The following is a 15,000-nucleotide window of genomic DNA, read 5'->3' as shown; positions in this document are numbered from 1 at the left end:
CGCGGCGTCCACGCGGACCCAGCTGTGCCCCAGCCTCCGCTCGTCGTGCACCAGCGAGAGCTGCGCGAGCAGCACGCACGCGCCGCAGCGCAGCGCGTTGGTGTGCACGTGGCGGTTCAGGTCCGGCGCGAGGCGGCACGTGACCCGCACGGCGCCGTCGGTCAGCGTCACGTCGTACTCGTAGCTGTCCTCGCGCCGCTCGTCCGCCAGGCACCTGCCCAGCGCGAGGACGGCCGCGCGAACCGGCCTGTCCAGTTTCAGCTGCAGCGTGCGGGAGGCGCGCAGTTGCTCCAGAGCGGCCTGTAGAGCGGACACCGGCGCCGCCATACAGGCACTACCCTTGTGTCTGATGCTGACAGGAATAACAGAATAACAGAGCTGCGAGAAGGCCGAACACACCAAAACAAACAACTACTACCCCCTTTGCCTTGTTTTGAATTGTGCGGAAGACTCGTCTTCTTCGCTTCTCTTCTATTACACACCTGTGTGGACTACTGCCCCCTGCAGGTGGAGGCGCAGACACGACACCTACAGAACCTACAAGAGCGATTAAAAAATATTTATACCGCATTATTCATATCGAATAGAAATATGTAAATATCACAATATACAAGCTGTTTCAGAATAGGAAACCTTTTTATTAATATCTTTTAAAACAATATTAACAATATGTTAAAGCTCATTTCAGTGGTATATATACAGAAAAACAATGCATACAACGTAATAGAGCACACCAGCACCCTGCTGAAACTAGGAACAAAGACCCTGCACTTCCCCCAATAAGACACTTCATTATTCTTTATAAAATACTTCGTTTTACTTTTTAAAATCAAACAACATATATAAATGCATTTCAAGCTATTTGACATTTTATAAAATAAACAACTATATTGTTTAAACATCTTTATACATTCTATATTACAATATATTCAGAGTGCAGTCTGCACTGTAAGAGCAAAAATATGTATTTTCCAATCACATTTACATAATCATCTAATTGTCTGACAAATATAGAGAGCAACTAGACAAAGTGCTCATCAACGCTGATAAACACAAACACACTCCACTACTGGCATACATACACAGAAGGTGTACGGGCTGACGATGGGTGATTGTCGTGAGGGTAGGGAACATGTGTCAATAAAAATCAAAGTGGGTGAAGAAAAAAAATTATTTATGGGAGAATAATGAAGCAGAAAGTGAGATAGAGGCTTTAGTTGATCAGGCTGAACAAGAAATACAAACAAACAGAAAAACAGCAAACATGCAGAAACTGAAGCACATAACACAGAAAAGAAGGAACATGGCTTCATCTGTTTGGTTACCCTCAAAGCTTCTGTTCAGTTTAAACTTAAATGACTGTTTAGAGTGTGTTTGGGCAATATGTTCTCTGAGGACATGTTTCGAGTCTGTTATCAGATCATTCACACTCTAAAATGGTCTGTGACTCAGGAAGAGAATACAAACTGCTTCCACCATTAATGAGATAATCCATTATCAACAAACCCAACTCTGAATTTATACAAAGAATGCAAGAACTTCAAAAATAGCATTAAAGGTGAACATGATCTCTGTTGATAACTTGATGACTTACCAACTTGATAACCTGCTGTTCAGCTAACGCTGTTCAATGCAGTTTGATTGGTTTGAATCAATATTATATCTAGGTAAACATAAGTGTTGAAGGGAAAAACTTACAGAACGTTTTGTAAGAGAAACCCAAGTGTGTCTGGAGTCTTGACTTACTGGTGTGTGATCACAATGCTGCCTGCAAACAAGTAATGCTGGAAAAATTACATACAAAATGTTTTTTCATTTACATAGTCCATCAGTTTAAACTATGACATCTGTTTCTCATGCAAAAACAAAATACAAAAAACCTAAAAAAGAAATTTAAAACAAATTAAAAATAGTGCAACAGTAAAAATGAAAACATTCCCATTTTTGATACTACACATCAAAACGGGGTTGGATGTCATATTCTGTATGGTTTCCAACAACTTAAATTACAGCGTTTCTTCAACTGTAGTGTTTCTTCAACAAAAAATAGGCAGAATTACACCTGGTCATATTACACCTGGCCTTTACTTACCAAAGACGCACCAAATCTCCACTACCCCAGCCTGTTAATGCTTTCTTCTCTTGTTCATTGTTCTTCTTCTTAATTTGATTATGTTAGTATTATGTTATTGTTACTGAATGATCATTGTCTGTTGTTGTTCTGATTTGATATATTTTGGCATCACTTTTGTAGAATTACATTGCAGAACACAGTCCATGTCATGTGACTCTGGCTATACTGACCATATGGGAGATGTTGGGAAAATGGGTTTAGTTTACTTGCCTTTTATTGTAACATTTGCCACTTATATTCATGCCAACGTTACCCTAACCACGCCAACGTTACACTAACCACGCCACATCAGTGGTTAAGGTACTTGACTAGTAATCAGAAGGTTGCTGGTTCAAGCCCCACCACTTCCAAATTGCCACTGTTGAACCCCTGAGCAAGACCCTTAATCCTCAATTGCTAAAGTTGTACTCACTCATAATTGTAAATTGCTTTGGATAAAAGTGTCAGCTAAATGTAAGTACAAAAAAAATAAATTAAAAAATACCCTAACCACGTTAACCTTGAAATCTGAGGATAAAATGGCAGTGATTTTCCAAAATTCTGCTGTAATACTGTTAGTTATTGTTTTCACACATATTCCGAGAAACACTGCACATCCAAGCCTAGCCTAGCAGCCTGCAGTTATGGGATCATTGTTATAACAATGCTAAAATAATACTTGGTGCTAAACTCAGTAGGCTCCAATAGGCTTACACGAGAGAAAACGGAGCTTGCTAATCATGCTAGTGTCCGTCCTGACCTCCACTGCCTGGGTGCATTTCAGTATGACACTTTTATCTGCTTGTGTGGGTATTTCTTTTGAGGGCTCAGGGTGTAGGATTCAACCCCACCTCTCCCTCAACACCTCAATTAACTGAACGATGACTGTCAAACTAAATATGAATGAAGTGTTATATGGAAAAACAGTAAGAACATTTAGAAGAAGTGGAGTTTCAGTCTTAGTTTTCAGACTGGATTTAAATGATTTGTCCTATAGAGTAGTAAAACCTCCCAAGTGTTGAGTTGAAATACTCCAAGTTTAGATAATCTAACTTTTATTTACCTGGGCAACTAAGATCATCATGCCTTTGCTTCTGCCCTACCTTCCTGTCCCAGCTACTGCTTTGTTTGTTTATATATATAATTGTTTGTTTGTTTCTGTTGGTTTGTGATGAGGGAAAACACAAGGCAAGACTGCTATAACATTACAGTCCTAGAAAAAAAGTTTAAAAAAAGAAATAAACCCTGACAAAACAAAACTTGTTACTGAAGAGAACTATACGAGCTGGTATTTTCTGAGGTTGTCTAAAGTCAGAGACTCCCTTCCTTTAACAGAGTTGAAGTCAATTCTTCTGGATGACTCTGTTCAATGTGCCATTATAATGATATCACAACAGATGAGGTTCAGCAGGGCAGTGTGCTCCCTGACCTTTGGCTCAACCAATGGGAGGAAGGCTGACTAGCTCCTCCCACATATCCTTGTGTAGTCCTGGAGGACGTAGAGTTTCATGATGAGGGCTCCACAATGTGTCTGTGTTGCTGTGGAAACAGGACTTTGGCGGTTTTGTGCTGATTAGGATTGGCAGAGAACACAGTTCTACAGTCTTCCCATCAACCCCTTCTCTTGCCTCAGAAAGAAAACGCTGCCCTCTATCTGCTGGAGGCAGGGCTACCGTGGGAGCATGTTTTGGTAGTCTGATAGGCTGCCTGACAGAGGATGGGATGGAAGCTGCTGTTGCTGCTGCTGCTGTTGTTGTGTGTATCCGACAGTGCCTTGTGGCTGGACATTAGCAGTGTGGAAGAAAGCCTGAGTAGGGCCAGTGTGGATGATGCCCTGTGTCTGAGAGAGAGTGAGAGAGAAGGATGAAAGGGAGAAAGGGATACAATGGATGAATCATTCTGGTCCGAATCACTCTTACATGAATCTTCCACGGTGAATCCTTCTCTAAGCATTGTGTGGTGTTTAGAGAATCATTTACCTGAAAGACCTGCTGAGATGGTTGAGTGTGCAGGCTGTGCTGAGTGCTCTGTGGGTGGGGTGTGTAAGTGGGTGGAGCCCGAGGAGTGATGAAACTGCTGTGGGGGATCATGATTGGTGATGTGAAAACAGGGGAGGGGACTAGCACAGCATTGCAGCTGAGCTGTTGCACTGGAAAGGAAGGAGCCATCATTTGCTGGTCCAGATATCTGCACCACACACACACACACACACACACACACACACACACACACACATTTCAATACGCTGGTTTTGCAAGCAACACTAGTTCAGTTACTAAAACGGGTGGTTTGGTGTTTTCAGAGTCTCAGATGGTCTCCACACACTGAAGGTCAGAGAGATACCTGCTTGATATTTGGCTGATTACTTGAAAAGTGGATTTTAATAAATTTAACTTTAACCAAATATTAAAGGAATCAAGAAGGCTCTTGAAAATAAGTGTGCTGACATCCATCAGTATCAATCTAACATTCTTACATTTACAGATTTTAGCTGATGCTTTTATCTTGTCTTGCTCAGGGTCTTGAACCCACAACCTTCTGATTACAAGTCAAGGACCTTAACCACTGAGCTACCACTGCCACTACCATTTTGTAAGAACAGGTTGCAATTGATCAAATTACACACAAACACATCTAACACACACACACTCAGTCACTCACTTGGTATGCTGGATGGTAGAACTGCCATGAGTTGTCTGTTCACTGTGGTCTGAGAGTAGCGTCTGCACTGGCTGGTTTAACAACATTCTACCAATTACAAAAGACGCACACACACACACACACACACACACACACACACACACACCCACCCTTCAACACTTCATATTGCAACACTGTGTGTGCATGAAGTATGTGCTTGTGTGTGTCAGTGAAATGTGCCTCCTGTATACTGTGTTAAGTAGTCTAGGTTCCTCCTGTATACTGTGTTAAGTAGTCTGATGCACTGTGCTACTCTCAGTTACCCTGATTATGAGAGTTTCATGATTTTAATATCCACATACATAATGCCAAGGGCAATACAGCCAAAGACACTCACCCCCATCCTGCTGTTACGGACACTCACCCCCTATCCTGCTGTGTGTATAGGTGTGTATAGATACACTCTGTGCATGTAAATAACTGGATAAGATAGAATGTTCTTAAATAAGGACAAAAGAGGTTATGGTATATAGCAGCAAAGAGTACTGCCTCAAAGGTAAAACACCTAAACACCTAAACACCTAAACACCTAAACACCTAACCCTAAACCCAAAACCTAAACATAACCTTAATCCTAACCTTAAGACTAACCATAAACCCTAACCCTAACCCTCTAACCCCCTAACCCTAACCTTATTCCTAACCCTAACCCTCTAACCACAACTTTAATCCTAACCCTAAACCCCAACCCCCAAACCATAAACCTTAACCCCAACACTAAACCCTAACCCTCTCAAAGTTAGCACACCTCCTAAATCTAGGAGTTGAAACACAACAGCCAAACAGAAACCTTGGTATTGTCCAACATCACAACTTCACTAGTCAATCACCAAAGTAGCCTTATACCCTCCGAACAATACAGCTAGGGAGTCCAGCAGGGACCAGTACTGGAACGTCTCCGAACTGGACTTCCCCGAAGATCTTCAACAGCTCCAGGGTACTCATAACACTGCTGAAGTTCAGGTAGTAGAACACAAGTGCCTGTGTGTGTGTGTGTGTGTGTGTGTGTGTGTGTGTGTGTACCTTAGCTGTCCATCTGGACTGTTCTCTGCCTCAGGGTGATGGTGCGTGTGTGTGTCAGTGATGGCGCGGTATCCGTGGTTTGGAGAGAACATCATGGGGTTACTGTACAGGGGCATAGTCAGGCTGGTGTGTGTCTGCACTGGAACACTGACCGTCTGGATCGGAGCACTCAGCACCAGCTTCTGGTACACCCCCCCCCCCCCCCACACACACACACACAGCACAGTAAACACACAGACATAAATGTAAATATCTAACACATGCAAAACTGTAAATATGTATATGTGTGCAAATTTGCAAGTTCATGTATGTGTGTGTATATGTTTATGCTCATCTGTGTGTGTGAACACACCCTGATTGGCTTTGCTAAGATGCATATCTTGCTACTGGTATTTTGGAATTAGAAATGCAAGGTCTATAGGTATGTGCGTGCGTGTGTGTGTGTGTGTATGTGTGAGAGAGAGAGGGAGTTTACCTGGGTAGTGGAGCTGCTGGTCTGCTCTTGCAGCGGTGTATGTGAAGATGCTGTATGTGGTGTGCAGAATGGGGGTTTGGTGTGTGTGTGAGTGTTGTTGTGGCATATGACCCCCGACTGGCTCTGAGCTGCTGGACCTGAGGAGCCTGGAAAATCTCCATGCAGCAACATCTACACACACACACACACACACACCCTTACATATAAACATACACCCAAACACAAATATAAACACACACACACCCCCGACACATATAAACATATACCCCCACCCATATAAACACCCCCCACCCAACACACACCCACCCACCCACCCACCCCCATCCATATAAAACACACACACACACACACCCAACACATATAAACATATTCCCAAACACATATATAAACGCACACACAAACACACACAGGTGTGGAGTTTCTCTTTCATGTGGTGGAGCGCTTGTTGTTGTGTTTGGATGTGTGTGTGTATCTGTAGGTTGTGGAAGAGCTCCTGTTGCTGTGTTTGGAAGTGTGTGTGTGTGTGTGTGTGTGTGTGTGTGTGTGTGTACACCTGTAGGTTCGCGATTTGGAGCTTCTCTTTGATGTGGTGGAGCTCCTGTTGTTGTGTTTGGATGTCGGCCTGCAGAATCCGTGTCCTTTCCTCCAACTGTTCCCTTAGCTGGTGCATCACACCCAGCTGGGGCTGGACACCTCCACACACACCCTTCTGCTGCACAGAGGCCTGCAACACACACACATGCACGCACACCTATAGACCTTGCATTTCTAATTCCAAAATACTATTACCAAGATATGCATTTTAGCAAAGCCAATCAGGGTGTGTTAATGAAAGAAAAACCAACCATATCTGGGCAGGAAGGTGAAAGTGGGAGGGGCTCAGATGAGCCCTGCCTCTGAATTAGAGCCTAAACACACAAAGCTGATAATTAGGAAGTTACATAAATACATAATTACATAAATACATAGTTACATAAATACATATTACATAGTATAGAAAAATGTGTGTGTATGTGTATTTATGTGTGTGCACACACGCACATATGTGTGTATGTGTCTGTATGTATGTGTATTTGTATGAGTGTCTGTATGCATGTATGTGTATCTGAATGTGTGTGTGCATACATATATATATATATTTATTTGTGTATGTACGTGTGTGCGTTTGTACGTTTGTATGTATATATGTGTGTGTGTGTGTGTGTGATGTATGTATGTATGTATGTATGTATGTGTGTGTGTGTATGTATACATGTGTGTGTGAACGTACCTTTGAGCCACTGTGGGACAGCCTGCTGGAACTCTCTACAGATGCTGATTGTCGCAACGATGTGCAAGTTTCTTTATATCGAACTGAAGAGGTAGCTACAGAACCAGAAGCACACACATGAATACACACATGTATACACACAAGCGTGTGTGTGTGTGTGTGTGTGACCCACATGTGGAGTCAGCACAGTGTGTAAGAATTTGCGGGGGCTGTCTGTCTGTCTATGTATGTGTGTGTGTGTGTGTGTGTGTGTGTGTGTGTGAGACCCACATGTGGAGTTAGCACAGTGTGTAAGAATTTGCGGGGGCTGTCTGTCTGTCTATGTATGTGTGTGTGTGTGTGTGTGTGTGTGTGTGTGTGTCTGTGACCCACATGCAGAGTCAGACAGCGCGGTGTGTGAGGATTTGTGGGAGCTCTGGGAGGAGGCGGAGCTGATTCTGTCCCGCGATGCATCCATAGGAGCACACATGTCCACATACACCTGCCTCTGAAAACACACACACAAACACCACACATTTAAATACTTTATTTGGAGTAACATAGAATAAAATGCTCATAACAAAATCCAAATACTTCTTCAGAGTCATTATGTAATTCAAACTCTAAAATAAAATAACACCTTAACAATACTCAACACTACTGTAATAACTCATACTGAACACTACTGTAATAATGCATACTGAATACTACTGTAATCACCGATAACGAACACTACTGCGATAACCGATGTGGAATACCTCATACTGAACACTACTGTAATAACAGATACCGAACACTACTGTAATCACCAAGGCTGAACACTAATAACAAACACTAATGTAATCATCGATACTGAACCCTAATGTAAATCACCGATACTGAACACTAATGTTATCATAGATACCGAACACTTGTAATTACCGATACTGAACACTACTATAATCACAGATACCGAACACTACTGTAATATCCGATTCTGAACAGTACTTTAATAACTAACATCGATGCCTGTCTGTTGAATTTCTACCTTCATATTCACCATCATTTAATCCTATTGAGGAATTAATTTCTTCCTGGAGATGGAAAATATAACACTACCATCCCTATGACAAAGGACCAAATTCCACACAATCACAGCATCAGACTACCAGGGATAGATCAGACATACTGGAGATTTTACCTATGCTGCATTGTCAGGGATAATATTCTTTGCGATGTTGACGAGAACATGTGTCCCAGTATCAGCGTCAGGGTAGATCAGGCACAGTAAAGTACATGGCAAACCTCTGCCTTGATTTCACTGTACATTACATTTTGTGTGAGTATGCACCTGTATTACAGTACTACAGAAATTATACAATTACTGTACTTCCGGTGAAGATGTTCTCATTCCTGCATTAACTTTGTTGTGTGTGTACTGACAGTTGAACTGTGTTTGTAGTGAGTCATGGTGGATTACAGCAAGTGTCCTTTAGCACTGTACAGCAGTGAGAAACATCTATAACACTTTAGAATTGAACACAGGTTTGATCTGCATTTTGAGACATGGTTAGCGTTTTGCATGTAAATTATGCATGAATGCCAGTATGTGTTTACTGATCAACTGATTTACTGTTTGACGGAGTTATACAGTTTTGCAGCTTTGAGAGAGGTGTTGGTGTTTCGTCAGCTGTGTTTTTGTTTCACAGGTTGTGTTGGCTGCTTAAAGAATTACATTACTCTTTTAAGAATGTGGTTAAGCACCTGAGAAAATTGTCATTATAGCAGCACTATAATCCACGCTTATTTTGTGAGCATCACCCGTTTACCAGACCGTCCTGAGCATTTGCATTTGGTGTTTTGACACTTTTTGTGATTTTGATTGTTTTTTGGCTTTTTCCTTCTGACTGTTTCCTTGCTGGTATTTGAAATACAACCAATTATAATCAATTACATTTATGGCATTTAGCAGACGCTCTTATCCAGAGTGACTTACAAAAGTGCTTTGTCATTTACTCATAGAATATATCCTGGTACAGTACAGTAGGTTAGAATTAAACATACCAATGAATTATAATACTGTAGAATACAGGGATAAATGCTGATACCTAAAAGTGCAAAATACATAAGGTCTATCTTAAACAATGATAAGTGCTATAAACAATAAGTGCTAGAGTTTGTTAAAAAGCATAAATAATGCCCTACAATAAGTACTAAATAAGTCAGTCAATAAGGGAGCAGTGTCAGTTGTCCTTTAAATATTCTGCAAATAGACGGGTCTTCAGTCTGCGTTTAAAGACTGCAAGGGACTCTGCTGTCCGAACAGCAAGTGGGAGTTGTTACAGCAATACAACCAGTTATAATGATCACTGTGAGACTGTTACAGCAATACAACCAGTTATAATGATCACTGTGAGACTGTTACAGCAATACAACCAGTTATAATGATCACTGTGAGACTGTTACAGCAATACAACCAGTTATAATGATCACTGTGAGACTGTTACAGCAATACAACCAGTTATAATGATCACTGTGAGGCTGTTAAAATATGAGACTGTTACAATATGAGACTGTCACATAAATATAACCAGTTATAATGGTCACTGTGAGACTGTTAAAATACTGTCACATAAATATAACCAGTTATAACGGTCACTGTGAGACTGTTAAAATATGAGACTGTTACAATATGAGACTGTCACATAAATATAACCAGTTATAATGATCACTGTGAGACTGTTACAATATGAGACTGTCACATAAATATAACCAGTTATAATGATCACTGTGAGACTGTTACAATATGAGACTGTCACATAAATATAACCAGTTATAACGGTCACTGTGAGACTGTTACAATATGAGACTGTTACAATATGAGACTGTCACATAAATATAACCAGTTATAACGGTCACTGTAAGACTGTTAAAATATGAGACTGTTACAATATGAGACTGTCACATAAATATAACCAGTTATAATGGTCACTGGGAGACTGTCACATAAATATAACCAGTTATAACGGTCACTGTGAGACTGTTACAATATGAGACTGTTACAATATGAGACTGTCACATAAATATAACCAGTTATAATGGTCACTGGGAGACTGTTACAATATGAGACTGTCACATAAATATAACCAGTTATAATGGTCACTGTGAGACTGTTACAATATGAGAATGTTACAATATGAGACTGTCACAAATATAACCAGTTATAACGGTCACTGTGAGACTGTTACAATATGAGACTGTTACAATATGAGACTGTCACATAAATATAACCAGTTATAACGGTCACTGTGAGACTGTTACAATATGAGACTGTCACATAAATATAACCAGTTATAATGGTCACTGTGAGACTGTTACAATATGAGACTGTTACAATATGAGACTGTCACATAAATATAACCAGTTATAATGGTCACTGTGAGACTGTCACAGCAATACAACCAGTTATAATGGTCAGTTTGAGACTGATACATTATGACAGTGATAATTATGACTGGTTGTATTGCTATGTCAACTGTTACCACCTTTACAGTTATAATAGGAACTCAACTCATCATAAATATAGCTGCGTGAATCTGACATCCATCTTACAGCTTCATAAATGTCACCACTATAAACAGATTTCATTTCATAAATTCAAATTCAAACATCTCATAACTCTTCATAATGTCAAAGCATATACTGTTTTGTGTGTGTGTGTGAGAGAGAGTGTGTGTGAGAGTGTGGTGTGTGTGTGTGAGAGAGAGAGTGTGGTGTGTGTGTGTGAGTGTGTGTGTGAGAGTGTGGTGTGTGTGTGTGGTGTGTGTGTGTGTGTGAGTGGTGTGTGTGTGTGTGTGTGTGTGTGTGTGTGTGAGAGAGAGGTGTGTGTGTGAGTGTGTGGTGTGTGTGTGTGAGAGTGTGTGTGAGAGTGTGGTGTGTGTGTGTGAGAGTGTGGTGTGTGTGTGTGAGTGTGTGTGTGAGAGTGTGGTGTGTGTGTGTGAGTGGTGTGTGTGTGTGGTGTGTGTGTGTGGTGTGTGTGTGAGAGTGTGGTGTGTGAGAGTGTGGTGTGTGTGTGAGAGTGTGGTGTGTGTGTGTGGTGTGTGTGTGAGAGTGTGGTGTGTGTGTGTGTGTGTGTGTGTGTGTGTGTGGTGTGTGAGTGTGGTGTGTGTGTGAGTGTGTGGTGTGTGTGTGTGTGTGTGTGTGTGTGTGGTGTGTGAGAGTGTGGTATGTGTGTGTGTGAGTGTGGTGTGTGTAGTACCTTTATGGAGGTGGTGGCAATATCAGAAGAGCTCTCCTCCAGTCCATATTCTCTCCTCTTCTCTGCCCGAACCTCAGCATAGCTAGAGAGAGAGAGAGAGAGAGGGAGAGAGAGAGAGAGAGAGAGAGAGAGAGAGGGGGAGAGAGAGAGAGAAAGTATTTTATTTCATTACATTATATGAATGAGATTTTGTTTTTAGTTCACCTCGGACATGTACACACAAAACTGTAGTAACAAAAACTGTCCACTAGATGGAATCGGAAGAACAACTGAAACTGATAAAACTAATTTATCTGACCAACCACATTTAGAGAAGCAATCTTGTATGTATGTGTGTGTGTATGTGTACACTCACGTGTGTGTGTAGTCTACATGCTTGCATTTACCTGACCACAGTGTGTGTGTATACTCTCATGCGAGTGTGTGTGTGTGTGTACACTCACGTGTGTGTGTAGTCTACATGCTTGCATTTACCTGACCACAGTGTGTGTGTATACTCTCATGCGAGTGTGTGTGTGTGTGTACACTCACGTGTGTGTGTAGTCTACATGCTTGCATTTACCTGACCACAGTGTGTGTGTATACTCTCATGCGAGTGTGTGTATGTGTACACTCACGTGTGTGTGTAGTCTACATGCTTGCATTTACCTGACCACAGTGTGTGTGCAGACGATGAACTCTGGTTTGGAGTTCCACTGGTGGTAGGTGATGTAGTAGTGTGTCTGAAGCCAAATCCACTGCTGTCCTTTAGTTAGAAAGCGATAGTAACACGACTTCCCCTTCCCACACTGCATCACTGCAGAGTGTACGCACACACACACACACACACACACACACACACACACACACACAGACCTATTTCTGTCTGAATTGGTTGCCCAAGAGACAGAAGATCAAACAGGGGATTGAGAATGTGTATATTTAAAACATTACAGACCCTAGAACTCAACCCTTAAAAAGTGGCCTTAGTCATCTGGTTCAGAGACGCACTATTTCTGTAACCGATATTAACAAACACCAGCCTCCGAGTTGCTCTGCTGTACCGCTAAAACAGGAACCAGATTATAACACAAAGTAAAAACAACTATTTAGAATATTGGGACCATTAGAGTCCCATTGGATTTTATGCAGTGAGTGGGAACTAGCTGAATATCCACCACCACACCAGTTTACCTACACTTCACCTATCTTATCTGATGGATGGGAGGGATTAAAGAGACTCTCACTATCTGGGGATGGGAGAGATTAAAGAGACTCTCACTATCTGGGGATGGGAGGGATTAAAGAGACTCTCACTAACTAGGGGATGGGAGGAATTAAAGAGACTCTCACTAACTAGGGGATGGGAGGAATTAAAGAGACTCTCACTATCTGGGGATGGGAGGGATTAGAGAGACTCTCACTAACTAGGGGATGGGAGGGATTAAAGAGACTCTCACTAACTGGGGGATGGGAGGGATTAAAGAGACTCTCACTAACTGGGGGATGGGAGGGATTAAAGAGACTCTCACTATCTGGGGATGGGAGGGATTAAAGAGACTCTCACTAACTGGGGGATGGGAGGGATTAAAGAGACTCTCACTAACTAGGGGAAGGGAGGGATTAAAGAGACTCTCACTATCTGGGGATGGGAGGGATTAAAGAGACTCTCACTATCTGGGGATGGGAGGGATTAAAGAGACTCTCACTATCTGGGGATGGGAGGGATTAAAGAGACTCTCACTAACTAGGGGATGGGAGGAATTAAAGAGACTCTCACTAACTGGGGGATGGGAGGGATTAAAGAGACTCTCACTAACTGGGGGATGGGAGGGATTAAAGAGACTCTCACTATCTGGGGATGGGAGGGATTAAAGAGACTCTCACTAACTGGGGGATGGGAGGGATTAAAGAGACTCTCACTAACTAGGGGAAGGAGGGATTAAAGAGACTCTCACTATCTGGGGATGGGAGGGATTAAAGAGACTCTCACTATCTGGGGATGGGAGGGATTAAAGAGACTCTCACTATCTGGGGATGGGAGGGATTAAAGAGACTCTCACTAACTAGGGGAAGGGAGGGATTAAAGAGACTCTCACTATCTGGGGATGGGAGGGATTAAAGAGACTCTCACTATCTGGGGATGGGAGGGATTAAAGAGACTCTCACTATCTGGGGATGGGAGAGATTAAAGAGACTCTCACTATCTGGGGATGGGAGGGATTAAAGAGACTCTCACTATCTGGGGATGGGAGGGATTAAAGAGACTCTCACTATCTGGGGATGGGAGGGATTAAAGAGACTCTCACTAACTAGGGGAAGGGAGGGATTAAAGAGACTCTCACTAACTGGGGATGGGAGGGATTAAAGAGACTCTCACTAACTGGGAGATGGGAGGGCTTAAAGAGACTCTCACTATCTGGGGATGGGAGGGCTTAAAGAGACTCTCACTATCTGGGGATGGGAGGGATTAAAGAGGGACTCACGCTGTTTGTGGCACTGGGCAATAAGCTCCAGATCATCCACATGGTAATAATCATAGCCTGATGTCCCCAACACTTCAAAGGGCAGGTAGCCAATGATGGGAGACGCTCTGGAACACACAGACCAATCAGACTAGAAAGATACAGTGGCAACGTCCAATAATAAGGTTATGTTAACAGTCTAGAGGACATTTAATGACAGAACCAACATACACCCACAAATACATAAAGTCCTGGGGGGAGGGCAGCAGGTTGGGAGTGAGTGTGTGTCTGTGTGTGGGGGCAAGTTGGGTGTGTGCTGGAATGTTTGTTGTGTGTGTAGGCATGTATGGGGGGGGGGGGTGCGCACGCACGTGTGTGTGTGTGTGTGTGGGTCAGTACAGACAGTGTGTGGTCAGGCAGTACTGATTCCTGAGTCAAGAACTGTTTGAAACTCACCTGTGATCTAAGAAAAGGAATTTCCACTCCAGACTGTGTCTTGATGTAAATTCATCACATGGGTCTTCAACGTTACACAAGTCCTGTTACACAGATACATACACACACACACGCATATTACAGTGTTGTGTGAACATGTGTTTACATTGTACGTGTGTGTGCTGAGTGGTCAAACACTAGGCCAGATTTATCGTGACATTAACAGAAAACAGCACCACAGTACTGATCATTGATAAATGTGGATTCCTGGCACATTTTACTGCTTGCGTGATGCTAAACCCTATAACCCTAACCCTAAATCCC

The 15,000-nt window shown here is 42.3% G+C and overlaps 2 protein-coding genes across 6 annotated transcripts in view; both read right to left on the bottom strand.

Moving 5' to 3' along the window:
• radx (RPA1 related single stranded DNA binding protein) overlaps positions 1–446 on the bottom strand; it is a 6,867-nt gene extending 6,421 nt beyond the window's left edge. For both annotated transcript variants that reach the window (XM_035526742.1, XM_035526743.1), the window contains exon 1: positions 1–446. This exon is cut by the window's left edge and continues 217 nt beyond it. In XM_035526742.1, coding sequence (XP_035382635.1) covers positions 1–327 — 327 coding nt within the window. In that variant the 5' untranslated portion in view covers positions 328–446.
• Positions 447–2,547: 2,101 nt separating this feature from the next.
• Positions 2,548–15,000, bottom strand: part of npas2 (neuronal PAS domain protein 2) — a 52,994-nt gene continuing 40,541 nt past the window's right edge. For 3 of the 4 annotated variants that reach the window (XM_035527593.1, XM_035527595.1, XM_035527594.1), the window contains exons 10-22: positions 14,698–14,780; positions 14,263–14,369; positions 12,446–12,593; positions 11,798–11,879; positions 7,954–8,068; positions 7,582–7,676; positions 7,157–7,219; positions 6,865–7,035; positions 6,312–6,482; positions 5,837–6,018; positions 4,775–4,861; positions 4,093–4,300; positions 2,548–3,953 (exon numbers count right to left, since the gene is read on the bottom strand). In XM_035527593.1, the coding sequence (XP_035383486.1) occupies positions 3,783–3,953; positions 4,093–4,300; positions 4,775–4,861; positions 5,837–6,018; positions 6,312–6,482; positions 6,865–7,035; positions 7,157–7,219; positions 7,582–7,676; positions 7,954–8,068; positions 11,798–11,879; positions 12,446–12,593; positions 14,263–14,369; positions 14,698–14,780 (1,683 nt within the window). In that variant the 3' untranslated portion in view covers positions 2,548–3,782. The remainder of the gene's footprint in view (positions 3,954–4,092; positions 4,301–4,774; positions 4,862–5,836; positions 6,019–6,311; positions 6,483–6,864; positions 7,036–7,156; positions 7,220–7,581; positions 7,677–7,953; positions 8,069–11,797; positions 11,880–12,445; positions 12,594–14,262; positions 14,370–14,697; positions 14,781–15,000) is intronic. The other variant, XM_035527596.1, reaches the window with a different exon arrangement.

The sequence above is a fragment of the Electrophorus electricus genome, chromosome 6 (genome assembly GCF_013358815.1).
Source record: "Electrophorus electricus isolate fEleEle1 chromosome 6, fEleEle1.pri, whole genome shotgun sequence".
NCBI classification, from domain to species: Eukaryota; Metazoa; Chordata; class Actinopteri; order Gymnotiformes; family Gymnotidae; genus Electrophorus; species Electrophorus electricus.
The sequence above is the reverse complement of the archived record's forward strand: the minus strand, read 5'-3'. Positions and strand labels throughout refer to the sequence as shown.